General features: G+C 48.9%; 6 protein-coding genes across 6 annotated transcripts; 3 read left to right on the top strand and 3 right to left on the bottom strand.

Moving 5' to 3' along the window:
• Positions 1 to 1833: 1833 nt before the first annotated feature.
• BO88DRAFT_475081 (aminotransferase class I/II-fold pyridoxal phosphate-dependent enzyme) lies at positions 1834 to 3235 on the top strand (the record flags this gene model as incomplete). Its single annotated transcript, XM_025711856.1, has 3 exons — positions 1834 to 2602; positions 2656 to 2798; positions 2852 to 3235. The coding sequence occupies 3 exons, from the start codon at positions 1834 to 1836 to the stop codon at positions 3233 to 3235; spliced, it is 1296 nt and encodes a 431-aa protein (XP_025557903.1).
• A 176-nt stretch (positions 3236 to 3411) lies between these two features.
• On the bottom strand, positions 3412 to 5018 carry BO88DRAFT_398142 (phosphatidylserine decarboxylase family protein). The gene is made up of 2 exons (XM_025705309.1): positions 4875 to 5018; positions 3412 to 4804 (listed from the first exon to the last, which is right to left on the bottom strand). Exons 1-2 carry the CDS (start codon positions 4913 to 4915, stop codon positions 3514 to 3516), a joined length of 1332 nt encoding a protein of 443 aa, XP_025557902.1. The 5' UTR covers positions 4916 to 5018; the 3' UTR covers positions 3412 to 3513.
• A 919-nt stretch (positions 5019 to 5937) lies between these two features.
• BO88DRAFT_408781 (F-box protein) lies at positions 5938 to 8358 on the bottom strand. Its single transcript, XM_025707799.1, has 3 exons — positions 6842 to 8358; positions 6244 to 6776; positions 5938 to 6193 (listed from the first exon to the last, which is right to left on the bottom strand). The coding sequence occupies exons 1-2, from the start codon at positions 8309 to 8311 to the stop codon at positions 6360 to 6362; spliced, it is 1887 nt and encodes a 628-aa protein (XP_025557901.1). The 5' UTR covers positions 8312 to 8358; the 3' UTR covers positions 5938 to 6193; positions 6244 to 6359.
• Positions 8359 to 8606: 248 nt separating this feature from the next.
• On the bottom strand, positions 8607 to 14565 carry BO88DRAFT_439021 (ankyrin repeat protein). The gene is made up of 6 exons (XM_025709694.1): positions 13201 to 14565; positions 12910 to 13143; positions 12535 to 12856; positions 10765 to 12508; positions 9746 to 10704; positions 8607 to 9693 (listed from the first exon to the last, which is right to left on the bottom strand). The coding sequence occupies exons 1-6, from the start codon at positions 14137 to 14139 to the stop codon at positions 8711 to 8713; spliced, it is 5181 nt and encodes a 1726-aa protein (XP_025557900.1). The 5' UTR covers positions 14140 to 14565; the 3' UTR covers positions 8607 to 8710.
• Positions 14566 to 15668: 1103 nt separating this feature from the next.
• BO88DRAFT_419803 (carotenoid oxygenase family protein) lies at positions 15669 to 17598 on the top strand (the record flags this gene model as incomplete). The annotated part of the gene is made up of 3 exons (XM_025708409.1): positions 15669 to 15694; positions 15751 to 16390; positions 16471 to 17598. The coding sequence occupies 3 exons, from the start codon at positions 15669 to 15671 to the stop codon at positions 17596 to 17598; spliced, it is 1794 nt and encodes a 597-aa protein (XP_025557899.1).
• A 1826-nt stretch (positions 17599 to 19424) lies between these two features.
• Positions 19425 to 21167, top strand: BO88DRAFT_447294 (TDT family transporter). Its single transcript, XM_025710350.1, has 5 exons — positions 19425 to 19564; positions 19624 to 19992; positions 20054 to 20350; positions 20410 to 20695; positions 20751 to 21167. Exons 1-5 carry the CDS (start codon positions 19479 to 19481, stop codon positions 20898 to 20900), a joined length of 1188 nt encoding a protein of 395 aa, XP_025557898.1. The 5' UTR covers positions 19425 to 19478; the 3' UTR covers positions 20901 to 21167.
• The last annotated feature ends 120 nt before the right edge of the window (positions 21168 to 21287 follow it).

The following is a 21287-nucleotide window of genomic DNA, read 5'->3' as shown; positions in this document are numbered from 1 at the left end:
GGTCGAAGCAGCATCTGTAAAAGCCACTCGTCATGGTGTAGTTGCGGGTCTCGTTTTGAGATGATGAACAAAAGGTAAATTGTAGAATATATGAAGATATATAGCTATGTCGCTGGCGTATGGTACTAAACAACCGGGCCGATTAGGGTTTCTGGAGTGTGATGGTCCAATCCACCGAACCCCTCAATTGGCGGACGCTGGGTGACCGGTTCAATTCAACTAGGGCAATAGACTGTCAGCTTGTCCTACTGTGGGCGGGCTGAACCGCAAGGTACAAGGGGCAGTGAGACATGATGACTCAAGATTGGCGGCACTGTTAGTTGTAGGTGGGCATGACCCCGCGGAATCCGTATAGGAACAAGCTCTTCCGCCTGTCACTCCCCGCCATACACATTCGCAACCTGGAGGGGCTGCTAACCAATCGAAAGAACTTAATAGCTGGTAAAGAAATAGCAGAATTGCTTGGTTGGCGGGTTGACGGGACAGATGGGCACCGTTAGACGTGCTAGCAGGAAGGTGTGCAGCAAGTGGTAGAAGACATTAGTGTGACAGAACTGAGGGCTGCATGGTGACTGGCTGGAAGCGAACAGCGAAGAATGCTAGATAGGGAAGCCCAAACTTATAAGTCTTGCCCTACGTACAGCCGGTGGGAAGCAATAACCTGTTTGTAGCAGGGCGGCCCACCAAAGAACGCAGCGAAGGAACTTGAGCTGAATGGTCAAGGCAAGGTTGCCTCTCTGAAGGTTTAGGTTGAGTTTATAAGAAATTCCTTCCGGATATTGATCCCGCACCTACCATGATAATTCCAGTCGAACATGCCCAGGAGATTAAGTGGATGTAGAACATCGCCACGTTCCGACCAAAGATGCAGTGACGAACCGAATATAAAGGCACCAGATATAGTAACAGTGTCGACCCAGGAAAAGGTAAAGTCTCATTGTAGGTTAGGAAGATGCTTTATCCCTAGTAACTTTGTCTGTTCCCATATCCAGGCGTGTCAAGCCAATCATACAGTTGCCGAACACCCATGGCAATTGCTTAGAATGTCCGAGATAAATCCTATAAAGTTAGCTGTAGCGGGTACCAATGAACAAGATCTAGGAGTTTGGCGTCAGTGGCGCTTTTGCATATCCGAAACAGCAAATGAGACTCACAAACCTTGGAAGGAAGTGCAGGTGCCAGGTTCCAGCCAGATAGCCAGTGTTCGGTTCGAAACGTATTGGGAAGGTACCCCAGATCCCTGGTGCCGCATAAATAAAGCTTGCCCTGAAGCTTAAGCCTACGAAACCGGATTCAATTCAGCTGCCCTTGGTTGTCCCTGATTCATGGAAACCTTAAGTTCCAGATAGATCACTTGACAGGCGGATATTGCAAAGGCGTTTGGTCAAAAGGGCACAAGGGTCATGCTATGCTAGGATTCAATTCCGACTATTGCATGGCACATTGGTTGATATCGTCGGCGCCGCGCACACTCAGATCCCTCAATAATATATGGTCCGTGGCCGAGTTTCCTAAGGAAATGACGATCACGCTGACGTGCTTTTCAGTAAAGTGGGTATTTTAGAATATCCATGCATTAACCGTCATAGCCATCAAGGTCATTGGACTTTATCCCTCAAATGACGCATTAGCTTGATCATTCTAGTATATGGCAGTCTGGTTAGGTTGGCCAACAGGGTATGTGGTACTCACAACATGAGCACACAATCAATTGTTGCACATGGAGGCCCTGCACACGCAGGAGGGAAATGATCGCCAGCTTCTGGGTATATAAGGCATGATGGTGTCAATGAGTGGGTTTTCCAAAAGACACCTTCAAAGTCATCAAGCAATATGAGCATCGGAAGAGATATCCTTTGTCAAAAACTCCAAGTCTTGCTGGACCGCCGTCGTGCGGAGGGAAGATTGTATGAGCCAGCCTCGCCAGACGAGTTTGAAGGAACAGTGGACTTTGGATCAAATGACACATTGTCACTCTCAGCGTCCGGACTATTGACCGAGGCTTTTCTTCACCAGCTTGAAAGACATCCTCATTTCACTATTGGGACCAATTCCTCGCGTTGCTTCGAGGGCACAAAGCAATTTATATTGGATATTGAACGTGATTTGTCTCAATTTCACAATTCCGAGGACGCTATATTTTTTGGATCCGGGTATGATGCCAATACCGCCATCTGGTCCGCGATTCCGCAGCCAGGGGACTTCATTGTCTTCGACGAGCTAGTGCATTCTAGCATTCGCGAGGGGATGCGGCTGGGACGAGCTAAGAGCATCTCCTTCCGTCACAACGACAGCCTTTCTCTGCGACAACGCCTCGAAGAGCTCCGGGACCAGAATTCCGAAGTGGCAGAAGGTAAAAGGCTTGTATTCATCCCAATCGAGTCAATCTACAGCATGGATGGAGATGTGGCTCCTCTTCACGAAATTGTAAAGGTTGCCTATGACACTCTGCCTCGAGGGAACTATATCCTTTCAATCGACGAAGCACATTCTAACGGCATCATTGGGCCACATGGCTCAGGAGTCGTCTCTTTGTATGGACTTGAGAATGAATTCTCGATCAGGTTACATACCTGTGGAAAAGCGCTGGCGTCATCGGGAGGTACGACGACCCATCATTGTTCGAAAATTGGCAATGCTAATATTATCGACTAGCGGTGGTATTGTGCAATTCGACAATTAAAGAGGCGCTAATCAACTATGGGCGGAATATCATATTCACCACTGCGCCATCTTTCACAACCGTGGCAGCTGTTCGCGCAGCCTATGAAATACTGGCCACTCAGGAAGGACACAGCGTATGTCCTGTCACCCTCGCAAAATGTCAGCAGTACTGATCTCCATGTTGTAGCGCCAGCAACGTCTGCAAAAGAACATATGGTACTTCTATTGGACCTTGACAAAACACCCTCAGTGGGAGGATATCAAAGAGCGAAGCATCCTTACCCTGCCCACTGAGAAAACATGGTATACCAGGCCATTCAAGTCACCGATAGTCCCAATAATCACGAAGCCTAAACAATCTCACAGCTTGTGCAAGAGGCTGCGTCGGGCCGGATACTGGGTAAATTCCGTTGATCACCCTACTGTGCCCAAGGGAACGGGTCGAGTACGGTTGATGATCCACGCGGACAATACCCGGGAGGAGATGGACGGGGTAATCCAGTTAATCATGAACTGGGCTACTGAGCAATATCAGCCAGTGGAGTCGGTTCAAATCATGGCGAAAATGTGAGGTGGGTGAGTATGTGGGAAGAGTAACGAAAGAAGTAGCGCTTTGTTGTGGCGGATGTGGCTACTGGAGCGAGATGAACGCCGAGAAGTCCATCTTGGGGAACTATTTTAGTATTTAAGAACAAGACTCCTTCTATTTTATCTCTTATCAGTGAGCCTTCATACATATTTCTTTAACTCTCTGTCGGCATATAGTGAGTATTGTAATCGTTTTCAGTCATATACAAAGATCGTAACTATTTCCGTGGCCATATGTACATCTAGCTTCACACTAACTACTCAACCCACCACCGCCAGCTGGCTTCTGACAGGGACGTTATGCCGCAGCTTAGGCGATGGGAATCCCTGGACATTGACCCCCTTCCGGAAGAGCAGACAATGCGTGGAGCCACCGAAATGGAACATACCAATCTGATCACCCTTGGACACATGCTGGCCCTCGGAGACGGTAATCTCACAAGTCGAGACCTCGCACATGCCCACGCCCAGGAACGCCATCAGTCCAATATCAGGGTTGTCGCACTCGATAAATATAACAGCCCGCGTTGCCGTGGCGGTCAGGTATTCCTGAGACATGACCTCGCCAGCGCTATCAATTCCATGTTGATTGGATGGATCCGGGTCTCCAATACCCTCGAACAACGGCTCAGAGTAGTACGTTCCATCCACGACATACGCCTTGACAATCTTCCCGGACACCGGTGCATGCCAGCGGTGATAGCTCAATGCACTCAAGAACGCCTGGTAGACCGTGCCGCCCTCGAACTGCTTAGCCAACGGATCACAACCCACCATATCATATACCGAGTATGGCTGGCTCTTGATCCAGAATTGATCGCGCGCCTTGACATCATACGCGACCTTGTATGGCTGCGACTCACACGCATTGGCAATGACCTTGTCGTCACTGGGCGAGGCAACGGGACGGATACCCTCTCGGAACAACCGAGTGAAGAAATGATCCCAAGAGTTGAAACCATGATGCTCTGCCGACGGATCGCAGACATACAACTCCTCGAACGAATGATTCGTCTTCTCCACATTGCCCACCTCTTCCAGATCAGACTTGGCTGTCTCGCCAAACCACCCGTACTTCGAATCATCCAGCACCTTAGCTGATTCCGGTGACTTGAGGAAATCGCCCCATGCATTAAGCATCTTCTTGATCATACGGTTGACATCTGGATCCAGGAACGCAGCATATCCACTCGGAGTACCCATCGGCCAATCCAAGACCGCATTAATAGGCAACCCGACCAGTCCCACACGGTGAGAAAAGTCATTCCATGAAGGCGCAGTAGTTATAAGATGGTTCAGCACACGTAGCATGTGCTTGTAGTCCTGCATTTGGGGACAGCCGGTGGGATCGGTAGAGTACGTTCGATTTCGAGGGAGTTCGTTGAACATGGCGGAGATGAGCAGGTATACGCGGGTGTTGTTTTCAATGAGGTCCTGGAATTCTTGAATCACAGGATGAAGGTCGTGAGATTCCTTGCTGTCGACATGTGCGATGACACCTCCCAGCCATTCATGATGGGCGTCGAGTGTAGAGGGCATCCATTTACCAAGGCTACCAGGAACATGTTAGCCAAATACCCTGCTATACTATCCATCCAGACTTAGGAAAAGAAGATACATACTGATGCAACCGAGGCGTATGATTCTTATACTTGGGTGCCATCTTTGCACTTCAATTCAATTCAATCAAATTCAATGTAACTCAAAATCAAAATCAAGACCGATAGATTTTAAATATCAGATCACACAGCCTTGGCAAAAGCTTATCACAGAACACAAACGACCCAATGGACCTTTTAAAGTGTTTATAAACTCCATCAAGTATCAAGAATCAGCTTGAATTGAACAACAACATGAGCAATTGCATCATCATGATGGCAGCAACAGGGGTGGGGACCCAGAGTGGATCGCATTTGGATCCGTCGTGAAGCTAAAGGCGAAGCCATCCTCAGCCGTGATGTCATGTCATGGCCTAGGCTTAGCCGTCTCCTCCGCGGAGTTGTCGCTGACGGGGTATAACACTTTTCATGAGAAATTGCTATGTAGATAACTGGCTGGGACAATTTCTACCATCTTAGCAGGCAATATTGACGAACAGTATGTAAGACATAAGAGGAATAATAGGAAAACTGCAAGTAAATGCCCAAGAACCTACTCCGTAAACTCGCTTTAATCCATAGAATAATTCTGCCACACCCAGACCAAAGGCGGTCACGAAAACAACAGATTTCCGACTCAGTTTTTCGGGCCTGTACAAGTGTATATCCGTCTATATCCGCTTATATCCGCACTTTTCTCTGCGAGGTTCGCTAGGTTCTGCCGTGTTTGGCGGTGAGAGAAGCGGTCTGGGTGTATGGTAGGTATATGGAGGCTGGGATGGTTGGGGCTGGATGTTGGGGTTTATGAGGTCGGTACTAGTGGTTTGGAGTAAGTTGGTATGCTTTATTGTGCTTGTATGAGGAGTACTAGTCTGGACTGCAAAGGTGTTGGGATCATTGAGGGATATTTGTAGGGTTACGAGGGGATTGCAGATCAGGGATATGATCGATATAGGAACAGAATATTGCTAGTTACGCTAAGATACTCTATTGTGTGAAGTTGTAGTCGCTATTTGGAGTACAGCATTGATAGTATGTGCTAATCTAATTAGAAGTCAACAAGGTAGATGATAATTTGAATATCACTCATAGTAGAAGCACCTAGAGGATGTGTTTGGCTATATACGTATAGGCTTCCGGTTTAGGGTGTTTCGTACTATAACCCGATTGGCAATTGCGGTCTGTTTCGTCCGTAATTTCGAATTCAGAGTAGACTTTTATATAGTCCACGGTTCTACGCAGCTAAATAGCAGGTTAGTAAGTCTCTACATAGGAAGGATGCCTCGTGAGTATCCGTTGTCGCTTATGCGGATTTTCCATCCCTCCCTGGCATATCTCGTTATCTGGTAACAGTCAGCTAGTTTCTCTCACGTTCAAACAAGACTCATCTCACCCCCTTACGGTTTGTTCTCTTGGAAGATCGATAATCAAATCGTGATGGGTCATTCTGGACCTGTCCTGTCCGTATTGGTTATTGGCCATTCAAGACCTGCCCTCAATGTTTTATGTCTAGGCTGTCCCATGTTCACGCGCAGACTCTGGCTCGGATTCATCATCTCCCTCATGATCATGATCATGATCATCAAAGTCATCATCTTCCATGTCTTCCCACTCCTCTTCATTTTCCCTGGCCAAGGCCTCCATCTCGGCCTCGTCTTCGTCGTCGAGCTCATCCCCGAGAAGGCTGACTAACTGCAAAAGCCCTGCCTGCGAGCGCCAGCTGTCCTCAGTCCGCCGTTGGCGTGGTTCGGAGCTCCAAAGTCCTTCGCCTGTCGCCTGTTGGTCATCGACGGGAACAGACTTGCCGTCGGAGAGATCGGGCGCTAGGCTGACAATGCGGATGGCTTTGGTGGGAAAGATGCGAGCAGGCCCCTCGTCCTGATCATCGTCTGGAAAATCAGCATTATGTTGACGGAAGCCGAGAGTCTGTGGTTATCGGTTAGCTTGCATTTTCTGATTCAATTTCTGGTAAGAGGGCACATAGAACGAACAGTGTAGGTAGTCATGATCGCATCATCATACAACGCCATGAAACTGACCGGCACGGCAAGCTGTGGCACCGAGCTAGTGAGCAGAGAGTAGGAAGCCCGAGCTGGGTTATGGACGTTCTGAATCTTGTTGTCGTCGTCGAGAGCGACGACATAGATCCGATCCTGTATCTCAAACATCACGCGGTGATTACGCACAGACAACCAGCCGCCTAGGTCAAAGTTGGATCCGTCCGACTCGCATTCGATGAGAGACCCATGTTCTGAAATCCCATTCTCGGTCTGTAGGGCCTTCCGCCAGTTGGAGCATACAAAGACACGACCAGCGCGGGAAAACCCAACAAACAGGTCACCGTGGAGCATACCAGCACCCCATTCGTCGTCACCATGTCTCACGTGTTCAAAGTCGGTCGGTGGCGGAAGAGGACCCTTGGAGAGCTCAATTGGCACCAGACAATCTCTGCGAGGTTTGCTAAGAGCGACCATTTGCTGAGTCGGACCGTGTCGCGCAGCAGCAGCTAGTGCAGCGATCGCAGATGGGGAGGTAGCAACGGGTGGAAGGATGTGATACATGTCTGTGCAACGGAACGGCTGCAGTGCGCCTAGGAACTCGCCGGTCGCCTTGTTGTAGATGTGATAGCCTCGGGGACCCATGGAGTAGATGACAGCGTCCGCGCTTTGATCCAAGTGACCGACGGCATCATTCTCGATAGAGATGTGTGTCGTCAGCTTCGGAGGTCGCTGCGTCATATCATACACAAAGCCTTGTCCCTGTGTGGAAACCACACACAGCGTCCAGTACGACAACTGGAAGCCTCTTGTCTGACAGTTGTGGTCTAGGATTGCGATGCGCCGAAACTCTCCACGCTTGGCACCCTCCTGATCAGCCTGCCAGACCTCAAGCGCATCTCCCTCACGGTCAAAGACCGCCATTCCGTCCTGATACTCCAGATGGGCATACGGGCGAACCGAACCCTCATCACGTTCCAGCGTGGAGGGTAGTCGCCATAGGATTTTGCCCGTATCCATATCCGTAACATTCAGCCCACCCGCGTGTGACGTGGAAATGAAGAACCGGCGCTTAAAGTCTGCCCGGAAACGCCAAACAGGATTGTTGCCCACTTGCAGCACCGACTCGCGGGTCACTGGGCGCTCAGCGGCCCAATTGCGGGCGAGAAGCTTCTGGCGTTTGCATAGATCTTTCCATGATGTAGGATTCTCAAACAATTTGGTGAATGAGGTGGTGCTGTCCGACAAAAAAGAAAAGTCGCGGGCGCCTCCTGGAGGTTGGGCGGTTTTCGATTCGGAACTGTAGATGGCTTCTCGGTGGGTGATGTCAATGAATTGGTGCCAGGGCTTGGAGACGGCGGTCAGCGACGCTACAGCGGAGACTGGAAGAAATTCCACGACACGCAGGACAATCTCGGGTGGTAAAACAGTAAGAGGGTCTGCCATGTACGGGGAGGCAGACATCTTGGAAGAGAAAGATCCGTTCTGCAAATAGAAGAAGGAAGTTGAAGAAGTTGCAGGCCTGCGGGGAAGATTGTTGAAGCCCATCTTTCCATTCTGCCCCGCCTTGCGCTTCACCGCCTTGGCTATCGCTATCGATTGGCGATTGAGTCCTCCAATTAGGCTTCAACTTTTCCTTCTCGACCGAGAATGTCTGTTGGAGGAACAGCAAACTTACTTGTGCATCAGATCCTAAAGTGGACGTCGTCGGACGACTAAGTCAGTACGAATTTCTGTTCCAAAACTCTTTGACGAATGTGCAACGTCATTGTGATCATTTTGATTGAATTCATCCATCAACTACTTATATAACCCTCTCATTTATTATGTAATAGCCCATAGATCTCTCCACCTTCGCCCATGCTAGTGATACCACCGGCTCACAACATCGCTCTCCTCGATAGTAAATGCCGCTCTAGTCTGTCGCGTAGCAAGGCGCTTAGCCACCTCATTCGCTTCGTTCAAGCTCACCAGCTTCCGTTTACGCGACTGGGTGCCGGCTCGTTCGCAGGCAATTCTATATATTGCTTGCCGCTCACTCTCTGGCCTATCCGGGTACCCAGGAAGGTATGACTCGGGTTTCTGGTACAAAAGGCATGCACTCCGCGTGTGTTCCGGCTCGTACTGCCCTCTGTCGGATAGAATTTGTGGCGGATTGGACGTGGCTTCGGAGACCCAATTGTCGGTAGCCAGTTCCAGGGGTGTGCTACCGGTGGCATTCTCGCGGTGGAGAAGATCAGGACGGCATCCGATCATAGCCTCGAATATCCTGGGGCATTGGTGCTTGACGGCTTCATGAACGGGGGTGTTTCCTGTACCGTCAAACATATCTAAATGCTTTTGGCTCGTTGACTGGGCAAACTCGAGGAAACAGCGGATAATGGCCAGCTGGTCTTCTGTCTCTTGTCCACGGTCGGACCCCCATCCGCTTGATGCCCTTGACCATGCCTGATAACTCTTATGCATCCAACGAGCAAGTGGCGTCAATGATCCCGGGTCATCGGAGGACCGCTCCGTCAGCAACGATGGGACTAACCGGGGATCGAGCAGGGAGAGAAGCCTCTCTACATTGCCTGGCTCTTTTCGAGCATTACCATTGATGTCACATAGCACTAAGTGAACCAAGTTGTTGCCTTGACGATCACGAACTGTCTGATTGGCGCCGGCCCTGATAAGAATATTGGCGAACTCTGAGTTGCCGAGGGAGAATGCAAGCGCCAAGGGCGTATGCCCTGCAGCCGATTTAGTCTCCATAAACTGCGGAAGGCGCTTGGCAAGGCTTTCAACTAGCTGGCATGATTCCGGTGTAGGTTTTGAGAGCACGGCACAATGCAGAAGATAGTTGTCTGTCGTGTGCAAGTCAGCAAAAAAGTTCTGGAACATTGTGCTAGCACTCACTCTTGCCCTGAAGCCAGTTCAGCACGAGCCTCTTCAGGTCTTCGACCGACTGTGATAAGAGCTTCAATTTGTCCACCTGCTCATTTGTTTTTATAAACTCAACGTATGATCTGGCCGAGTCTGGGCTGAGAAACCATTCCACACTGGCCATTGACCCTGAATGCGCCGCTGTGAGCAAAGGCGTCTCTTGTTCTTCCGGCGATACGGGCAATCCTCTTCCTGCAGCGGCCCAATCCGCCCTTTTCTTTCCACGTATAGTCAACCCTTGATAATATTTCGGTTTCTCCTTAACGTCGACGCCACACTTCTGAAGCAGATTGTCGACAGGAAGGCCTGTGCCAGTATACTTGATAATCGCCTCAAGGCAGCCTAAATAGCCCTTTCTGATAGCAATCGGAAAAGCACTGGCGCCGAAATTATGAACCCCGGGTTCGACCGTCTTGTCCCTTTCAGTAAGCTCTCGTCCCAATTGAAGCAGAAAGACCAGTAGATCCACATTGTTCTGTCCCACCGCGTATTGTACCAGATCGATATAATTCTCTGTCTTGGACTCTTTGTCAAGGAATTTGTGTGCTGGGCAGTACCGGGAGAATATTTGAAGAGGCGATATGGAACATTCCACTTGCGTGGCTACCTCTCCTATGTTCTCAATGGTGAACCTGTCATCAACAATCTCCCTATATATGCAATCCTCTTCACCGTCATGGAGAGCATCGATGTCCATCTCAAATCTTTCGCGAGCATCAGAATCCTCACGTTTGAATTGGGCTTGCACTATCTCAAGGATAGCCTTTGCCACATTGAGGTGTCCACGGAGTACCGCAATGGAAAATGGCGAGAAATTGTCCTTGTCCCACACAGCAATCTGCAATGGACTCGGTTGGTTTTCATTATCAGATGTAACTAGCGTGAGCGCCTTGATAGTATTAAGGTCGCCACGCCAAGCAGCCTCGAAACTGCTTAAAGTTAGTGACCTAAAAGCGGTTTCCATGGGCTTTCCTGTGGAAGATAATACTCACAGGTCAAAATATCTCTGCTTCTTTTCATCGGTAAGGTCTGGTACGCAGAAGTTTGTTTCGACCTTGAAAGGCTCCGGTTCTTGATGCTTAGAGTCAGAGTCGCTCTTGTCTCCTGTCTTTCTCCTCTTCCAGGGCTTCTCAAAGTCTGGATAGATGTCGTAGAAAGACTTTGCACCCTTTTCAACCAATACCTTTTCCAGTGCCTTATAGGCGTCTAGAGTAGCTCGAACTTCCAAGGTCTTCTCTTTCACACCTTCGCGCCTATGATTCGCATAGACTGCCAAATTATACCTTTCCTGATCCTTATCATACTTTGCCTTTGCTTGGCGTACTGCCCTTTCTACAGTCCAACGATGGTATGTATCGGGCTGTAGCCCGTTCAGACAGTGATCAGGTTTCACTAGTTGGCAAGGAGGTGAGACGCCCAACTTCTCGCCGTGGTAATTGCCCAATGCTCTTATTTTATCTCGGACACAATCGAGTAAAGACTTGCCCACGGTATAGTTTCGCATATACTCGCTGTCCAGTACTCTATACCCATCAGGTGTGAGAGTATTTGGGTCGACGCCATCGCTGCGGAGCAGCCTGTCAGCAATTACCGGTAGATCTTTCTGGACTGCGAGGATGATCGGTTGGGTAAAGTCATGCCGAAAGATAGTTTTGTTTCTTTCAGATGAGTTTGATTTGATCGCTCCATAAATAGCCTGACCGGGATGCACAAATGACTCAAAGTCAATCTGAGGCGTTGCGCCAGCTTCAATCAGCTTGTTTGCAGCCTTGTCATTTCTCACAGTAAGGGCTAACGTGAGTGTAGAATGAGGCTTGACATTCCAGGGGTTAGAAAACGAGGAGAGGAAATTCATCGCTTTCACTGTTGCCGAACGATTCTGATGGAAATAGGTTTGGAGGATTTCAGAAGAATCGGTGAAATCACAAGCAACGGCGTAGTGCAGTGGAGTGACACTGTTCATATCTGCCTGTGTTGGAAGTGCCCCAAGCTGCAGTAGCTTCTGTGTCATTGCGATTGACTTTTCGATAGGCAGCCGAAGAGCCAGGACAAGGCACAAGATGGCCGCTCGCGCCCTATCTTGATAAGGATAGAGCAGCTTGACCGGAAGCGCCAAATCAGCTCCAAACGAGGTAACCAGCTCCTGGACCACCTCAATGTGACCATGTAGAATGGCAAGATGAAGCGCTGAAGTGGGAACATCCCAGGCGACTACATTGATGTCATATATATCCGGTTCTTGCTCGTTTTCAGCCATGGCCAAATCCATGCCATCCATTTTATCAGCCTCTTTCCTGACATGAACGAACGATTCGGAATCGACGCTTTCGCTTTCACTAGTGTCGGGCTCCTGCTGACACTCATCGCTACCCTCATCCGGCCGCTTTTCGAGCTGAGCCTGTTCTGTCTCGTTCTGCTTGCTCTTATGCAAGAGTACTCTGACCATCTCCAGATCGCCTCGAGCAGCAGCCAAATGCAGGGCTGTGCGGCCATCGGCCAGACGGGAAATCATTCTTGCGCCATGGTCGAGAAGGCATTGCACGATGTCGCTTGTGGAGGTCAAGCAAGCCAATTGCAATGGAGTCCTTCCAGTATGGTCACGTTCGTTAGGGTTTATCTTTTCTTCTGTGAGACATGCCTTAACCCCTTCGATATCACATTCCACAATAGCATGGCACAGCCGCTCCGTGTTACCGATATAAGCCATTTCTTCCCCAAAGTCAGCCTTCTCAGTCTCTGCCCACGGGTAAGGGTGTACAAACCAGTCCAGTCGGTCTCTGTAATTGGGTTGAAACTACCAATCTCTTGACGACCTGGGTTGTCTCTGATGAAGGAGATTCTACCAGAAATATAGATTTTGCTTTCTTTCTCGGCGATTTCCTTTTCTTCAGGAGTGACCGGCTCCGGGCAACAACCACAGCAATCTCCGATGACATCCACGACATTGCCAAAGAACGCGGGATGTCGGTGCAGGTTAACTTCTCTGTCTTTGGGCTTGTTCCACTCTGCATTGAGCAAGAGGTCCTTCGTATAAACAAGCTTCTCGACTTTTCGAGCTTTGAATCTGGGCCCGTAAGGAATCGTCTTGCTCGGGGATTAGCCTTCAAAATACGAGAACGAAGATCTCACAAGCTTACAAAGGTATGGTAGTCAGAAACCTCCTCTCCCTCTTCCCAGTCGGGGATCTCATCTACCCAGTCATCCTTGATGTTACCGGACTGCTTCCACCTATTAGACCTTGGGGCTGGTCGTCCACGTTCCCGTCGTCTCTGCTCTATATAAGACTCCCGGTCTGACGACTTTGGCAGTCTCTCCAGGACCAGCAGGCGCGCCAGGCCCACTGTCCTACTAAAGTTCCGCTCGAAGATTGTCTATGGACGGCATTAGCTCTCTTGGTTCTAAGAGATATAGAAAACAGAAGTACTGACCGGATCTATTTGGGACCTATCCAGCTGCGGCCAGTATATTTGGAACCCACGATGAGAGTACTTTGAGAGGCGGTTCTCATAAGAAGGCGAGCGCCTAGACAAATCAATCGTATTGATTTGGGTTATATATGAAGCCAAAGCACGTGGGGAGACAAAGACTTGCTTCCCATCGAAAGCAGCACAGGAACAATCGACATCAAACCCAGTCAATATCTCAGAGATGGATTTGTATATGCGAAGCACTATCTGCACATGGCGTGTGGGATATTGTGAAACGATGGTAATGGCGTTTTTTGTCCGAACTGTGGTTGTTTCGTAAAGAATCGCGTTCTTGACCTTATCCTCAATCTGCTTGATTTTCTCAATTGCCTGCGCTTCGTCTAAGCCGTAGAGAAACAGATCCACATCCGAGGCCGGCGCGACCTTTTCGTGATAGTACTCTCGCAATGACCGCTTCGAATCCCGATACTTTTCGGGAACGGGGAGCAGGCAAGTGACTACTGCACTTCCTGCGACCACGACATTGCTCCAGTCCATGTCGCTCAATGCACCCTCGGAGAAGACGTTAAAGTTCTTTCGGAACTCATCTAAGGTTGACACCACTGCCGGTGAGCCATTGGGACGCCGATTTTCTTCCTTCAAGGGCATGATATACTGTTCCTTAGTCATAGAGGACTCCGAAGATATGTCTCGGGCCCGTACACGGATGTCCGAACTGCCGTTGGAGTCGTAGAGAGGCACGATGTTGAGGTGATTATCTTGCAGGGCTGCGTGGGTGGCCTCTTGGGCAAACAATTTGCGTGCCACCGCATCGTAGTCATTGTATGGTGCGATAATCTGCTCGAGAGGAGTGTCTGGATGACTTTGGATCCAGCTCGGCAGGTCCCGATGTTTTGCGGGCAGTATCGGCAGGGTAAAGGTAGCCGCCATGTCTGTCATATATCTATAGATCGGTTTATGAAATTGAACGGCAGCGACACAAAAGCAAATTGGGGACCAAAAATATATAGCTGGGACAATAACAGAAGAATTTCTGTGCCAGATAGAGCTTTCTGGAAGATAGTCTCCTCATCAAAGGAGAGTCCATCGAGTATTTAACTTTGTTTAGCAGTCGCAAAGTAGCTTCCTGAAACGGCAAAGCGTAGGCCCCCGGGGGCAGAAACGTCCACCGCCCGCAGGCACGGGACCCACTGCCAGGCTTCGATCAGGCCCCCGGTGGATGCCTGGGGCGCTAGAATCTTTCCTTTGGACCCTGAGTCGCCCATAACGCGATCCAGTCCCCGCTCCCTCGCCGATCAGGGGATTGCAGACTGATTGCAGTTACCTGCACAAGTTGGATGTTACCTATAACTATTCAAGTCAGGGGGATCCCAGACTCATCTATATTATTGAATTGCACACACTATACTTGAATGTATATAAATAGGACAGCAGTGGATAACTGACTGCTTGGGTACCGTCCTGCTGAATATACTTTGCCAACACGAGGACAGTATGTCGGAATCACTGTTAGTGTGGCTCGGCATACATACTTTTCCACACAACAGACACGGACTGTACACGGGAAATTCGATGAAAACTCGTCTCTAGCAGCGTGAAACTGTTTGCTTCCTACCAATAGGCAGTATGACGTCTCATTGCGAAGAATAAGTTAGCTATCGATATGGAGTATTCTTGATTCCAAGAGACCTCTATCTTAAGAGCAAGAATTGGTCATCATGAGAGGCCTAGCTGTGGCTCAACAGCGTAGGTTGCTGGTTGAAGCGGGGCGTTTCTGCTCCACACGTCTCGGAGAAGTGTTTTGAACGAGACAGTTGGCTGATATTAATCTCACTTCAGGTAAAGAACTCAAGAGTTCCAGGGTACTAATGGTAGAGAGGTGTTAACGCCATTGCCATGTTTCTAGCTGTCAATAAGCCCGACCTAGACTATCAGTGTGACGCAACAGAGCCTTTTCTGAAAACTATAATGGAGGTGGACCACAGTACTGGCGAAAGGCCAAATGTGAATCGGATTCGTATCCGACAGGAGTGTGGACATGCTTCAACTACATCATCCACATTACATCATTGTACCTGTGACTCGTACCTGATTGAGTACATCGCCTAGCTCAGGCCTCGCAGTCAATTGATGTCACGCCGTGATCGGCAGTCATCTGCGCGGGAAGTTTGGTAAAGTACCCAGTCGTAGTAACAGCGTAAGTCTTAGCTTTATAAGGAAAGCAGTGACATCCAGATAAGCCCTATCTCTAGTTACTATATCCTGTCTGAAGCTTCGCAAACCGGTTAAGGTCAATGGCCATTTGTAGTCTAATAGGACAAACCACGAGTGTAGAAATGGTTGACATGCGGGCTCGATCCTTGGTTCAGACATGGATAGGCTTTATAGGATATGTACATAAGATACCCTTGTCTTTAAGCGTATCTCACGGCCATAGTTTTCTTCCAACTGCAGTCACTGCAAGCACCATGTCGAAAGCAGAAAGAAAACATCCGTATGCTCTTGTCGAATTCTAGGCAGACCTGCAGCAAGCTAAACATAGTCAACCAGATACCTAACGGGAAACTTCGCCCCCATTAGCATCCGACTTTCCTCCAAACCCTGCTACTTCGAGGGTACTATTCCCGAGGAGTTCCTGGGCGGCCAATATGTCCGAAATGGCACCAACCCTATCCAACGCGACAATCCGCGCGGCTTCCATTGGTTTGATGGCGACGGCATGCTCACGGGTGTATATTTCAGGCGCATCTCCGGACCAGCCCATGTTCAACCTGTCTTTACCAATGAGTATGTCCTAACGGACATACATTGCGCAACCATGCGAGACCGCCGCCTCTACCCCATAATGCCTAGCGTCAAAGCACTGACTAATCCCGTATCGTTTTCTCTTCGACTCATCTATGAAATATTGCGAAGTATGGCCTTGATTTTTGCGTCGATTTGTGGTTTGATTGCCCGGCCGATTAAGAGGGTGAGTAGTGCGAATACCAGCATTTTTCATCATGATGGTCGTGTCATGGCAACAAATGAGGTTGGGCCCCCCATGCGTGTGTTCTTACCACTGCTGAAAACAGTGGGCTGGTTTACTGGGAACATGGCGGAGGGCGAACCCGTTGGCACTGATGCTTGCAAGGAGGGGTTCGGCAGCCCAGGGATGGAGGGGGCTATGAAGGAAATGACAACAGCTCATGTGAGTTCACTGAAGGGCGAGATACATAATTGCCATTGTTATACTGCAACGTCTTAGTGCTAATTGGTCGAAACACACAGCCCCGTGTTGACTCTCAGACTGGAGAACTGCTTCTCTTCCACTCAACATTCATCCCACCGTTCGTGAACTACTCCATCGTACCTGCTAGAACCACCGTGACACCGGAGTTTCGTCTCAATCGGCCCGTGCCTGGTCTTGCCTCGGGGAAGATGATGCATGATTTTGGAGTATCCCACCGACATACCATCATTATCGATCTGCCTCTCGAGCTCGATCTGTCTAATATTGTTCATGGAAAGCCGGTTGTTGAATACAACCCACGGGGCCAAACGAGGCTTGGGGTATTTTCTCGACATGTCCCTGAGCTCATTCGATGGTTTACGACAGATCCCTGTGTGGTAATGCATACCGTCAACACTTGGGATGATATTACACCGGGTGGAACATGGGTGAATATGCTGCTTTGTCGCATGAACAGTGTTGCGCCGTTCTACCATATGGGTAATATAGCTGCTCCAGACGCTTTGAAGCAGCCCTATCCCCAATGCCGCCTTTATTACTACAAATTCCCACCTAGCCATGAAGGCACAACGTTGATATCCCAGCAGTGGGCGCTATCAGCCATTCCTTTCGAATTTCCATGTGTGCCCAAGCACCTTGAGATGGACCCAACAAGATATGTCTACGGATGCTCTATGCGGAAGGGTAATTTCGCTGCCACTCATATCAGCGCCTTCAAGATTGACTGTCTTGTCAAAATTGACGTGGAACATCTTCTCTCACGGGGTAAGACCGAGCGTCTGTCTCCAGTGGATGGATGTGTAGATGAGCGCTCCATTGATGAGGTTCTCGCTTCGGACAACCCCGACGACCCTATCAAGGTGTTTGCCTTTCCAACGGGGTGGTATGCCCAGGAGTGTTCGTTCGTACCGCGGAAAGATGGAAAGCATGAAGATGATGGTTGGCTCGTTACATATGTGTTTGATGAGTCGCAACTGGATGAGACTGGTGAAGCCCCACCCAACGCGCGCAGTGAGCTCTGGGTCATCGATGCTGTTGGTATGAGAGAGGTGGTCTGCCGAGTAGTCTTGCCGCAACGTGTACCATATGGGATGCACGGGAATTGGTTCTCGGAGGAGCAAATCGTAAATCAGCGAGACGTGGAAACGTTTCGCCACGAGTACTAGTCAGTCAAAGGATGTTTGGGTAGTCAGTCAAAACGCCCTACTCATCTTAGTTGGTATATATATATAGTTAACTTCGCATCGGTTATACGGTATTTCTGGTACTTGCCAATCTTCCAAGGAGTCGAAATCAAGATATATATATCTGCAAGCTCAACCTGATAGACTGCATTGCCGCGCATAAGAATATGTTGCTCTCCCTCAATGTGAATGAAAACGAAGGCAATATTGCTGTTAAAGTGATCAACGGACCAACTACCCAATTAGTCGATGGCCCTGTCCAAACTAGTTGCTTGCCTCCATATCATGTGTTCAAGGGAGATAAAAGAATAAATTAAGCCCGAGTAACCCCAGAGTAAAGATCGCCTGCTTTTCCCGGCTCGGTGATTGGCTTCATGCCGTTGCGGGGTGGTACTGTCGTTAGCGCCGAGCTTGTCAGCTGCTCTCTCTCGGTGTGATTCTTCCCGACGCTGAGAATGGAGCTTTCTTCCACCTCTCCTACCATCTTGCTATCCATCAGTGATTACCTTTCAAAATATAGGGGGCGATACCGGCATATCAGATATCACGTGTACTGTGCTTAGTGAACAATGCTTCCACATCTTCACCGTCAGTGACCGGTCGATTGTTAACTCAGCGAGAATTGGCTGGCTATGTGATGACTTCCAGTTGAAAAACCCCGAAATAAAATAAAACATCTATGGTACGTATCCTTATTTGCACAATATTTCCTCTCTGCTTACAACTCTCTCCAAAAGGATAGGACCGACTTCACCCTACTACTAGACTGCGGCAATGATTGCTGTGACTACTACACCCTACCCTCAACTATTCGAAGAGAAGCCAACAATTACTGGAAAATATATAAGACCTGGTTCACTTGTACTATCAAATGATGTGGATAAACAGGGTACTGCAGTGAGCGCCTGGACGTATTGTACGGAAGCCCACATGCTCTTTCAATAGTCCCCATCAATCATTGATGCTGTGGGCTCTCTAGGATGTCGTTACCACAACAACTGACTCCATTCTACTTAAAGACCGGAAATGCCTGCACGATGCTGGCACTAGGTTAGGTCTTCTGAGGATATAATGGTTCCGCTCGATACACCTCGACTAGATTTCTCGAGATACTAAACTTATGCTACAGGCGACCCAGAGCATTTCCAGAATACTTTCTGATCTAAAAACCCTGCATTCATGGTTCTCCATGAGCAATGAGTCTCAAGCACTTCATGGATTACTTTGCTCATGATCATGGTACCTCTGAGAAAATGAGCCCTGCATGAGACAAAGACGACGTCTTGTGAAACCGAACAGGTACACACGCGATAGTCCTATCGTATATGGAGCCCATACTCTTACCATGGTCACTTCCCAGAAGATAATGTAACAAGCGGCTATGGTGCACTTGAGTCCGCGTAGATATGCTCTGTTCATCCTGAAGCCAAGACAGTCCCTTACCGAGCAACATGTTGGCACACCGTCCACCACCATTAGGGGATTGACAGTACCCTATTATCTTGTTAATCATATACAACCCTTACAAAGACCAGAAACATGAAGCTGGAGAAGCCTAATCCCTATGATGAATCATTTTCATTGCATTCGGCCGAGATGACTGACTGTTCTTCGGGTCGGGGCGGGAAGCACATTCAGTCGCCGACTGACTCACAGGAGTCGCCGATTACAATGCAAATTGGCATCCAGACATCAAAGAATAAATCCAGTAAATAAGAGAAAGAAAAAAATCTTTTTGTAACCCTTGAACTTACAAATAGCAAATTCAACCCTGCCAGTACAAATAACAGCAACTGTGTAGTCCACTACAGCCGCAGCCTGAGGAGTTCAAGGCAATATCCAAGACTCGGGCCAACAACATAATGACCGAACAAAATACCAATAACCCGTCCAAACTCACCAAGCATGATACGGGTTGGCGAAGAGTAGTTCGTCATTTCACGCCGTCGTATGCAACCCTTGATCTCATTCCCAGTGCAATTAAAACTAACATGCATGTCTGGACAGTTGGTTTTCGGTTACCATGGGCACGGGCATCGTGTCTATTCTACTCAACACCCTCCCTTACAATGGCCAGTGGCTATACTGGATTTCTGTCGTCTTGTTTTCCTTCAATGTCCTTCTTTTCACCATAGGTTGTATCATTACCTTCCTTCGCTATACCCTATATCCGGAGATATTCTTCGCCATGATCAAGCATCCAGTCCAGTCCATGTTCATAGGAACGTTCCCTATGGGATTCGCGACTATCATCAATATGTTCTGTTTCGTCTGTGTCCCGGCCTGGGGTGACTGGACGCGGAACTTTGCCTGGGGTTTATGGATCTTTGATGCGATCTTTTCGGTCATCACTGCTCTCTCCTTACCCTTCTTGTTGTGCGTCTAGCCCTGCGCAGAGACTATGAAGCAATCATAAACTTGACTAATATGACTGCAGAATGGCCCATGGAACCGAAATGCAACTCTCGTCCATGACAGCCGTATGGCTCCTCCCCATCGTCAGCTGCATTGTTGCAGCTTCATCAGGGGCCATCGTAGCGGATGTGCTCCCCAATCCACAGCACGCTCTCTGGACTGTGCTCGTGAGCTACGTACTCTGGGGCATCGGATTACCTCTTGCACTGATGGTTATGGTAATCTACCTACAGCGACTGACCCTACACAAATTACCTCCTAAAGCGGTGATTGTGAGCGTGTTCCTTCCCCTGGGACCTCTTGGTCAGGGCGGCTTCGGGTGAGTCTATGCCTTCCCATCCCTATATGACCATCGCATACTGAGTAGTGCACTACTAGTATAATGAAACTGGGCCAAGCGGCGCAGGAAATCTTCCCGAAGACACAGACCCTCGAAGCAGCATCCGGTCCGATCTTCTATACCATGGGGTTCATGATTGCTCTGATTCTCTGGTCCTTTGGGCTGGTCTGGCTATTCTTTGCCTTGGCATCTATTGCGAGGAGTAAGAGCTTCCCGTTCAATATTGGATGGTGGGGTTTCACTTTCCCCCTGGGAGTGTACGCCACGAGCACGTGCCAGATGGGCAAGGAGCTGCCGTCGGAGTTTTTCCGGGTGTTAGGAACGGTAGGTTTGACTCTTCTAGTGTTATCAAGTGTTTCGCAATATTGATATATGACAGATTCTTTCGCTTTGCGTGGTGGTCTTATGGATTGTGGTGAGTATTGGGACATTGCGGGGAGTGGTGTCAGGCCGGTTATTCTTTGCACCGTGTTTGGGAGATTTGAAGGCACGGGAAGACGAGAATAAAGATGGTACAAAGGCAGCTTGAGTTGAATAAAGGGTTTAGTTACTTGGGGGCTCGAAGGGGAAAAGTTCTAGAATGGATGTAATTTTAATTGTTTCAGACTTGCACATCTTCTGAACACGGGGAAACTATAATGGTACCGTAATAGGTTGATCCAGGAAGGGAAACAAAAAATCGGGATCATGGATGTATTAGCAGATTCGGACGTAAAGTAGAAGTTGTGAGATGCCACTGCTCTTCGGATTAAGCTAGTAAATCAGAGCACCCTGAGGAGGAACTGTCTGGGAACACTCGAGAGAGGGTGAAACGTCACAGAGGAAGCATCAAAAATGCAACAGCAACCCAGATCTATCCGGAATATTCGACTAAAAGTAAGCTTAAACATCAAGGGCAAATTATCATAGGTGGAAT

The sequence above is a fragment of the Aspergillus vadensis genome, assembly GCF_003184925.1.
Source record: "Aspergillus vadensis CBS 113365 unplaced genomic scaffold BO88scaffold_33, whole genome shotgun sequence".
Lineage (NCBI taxonomy): Eukaryota > Fungi > Ascomycota > Eurotiomycetes > Eurotiales > Aspergillaceae > Aspergillus > Aspergillus vadensis.
Note: the sequence above shows the minus strand (reverse complement) of the source record. Positions and strands in the feature narration are given on the sequence as shown.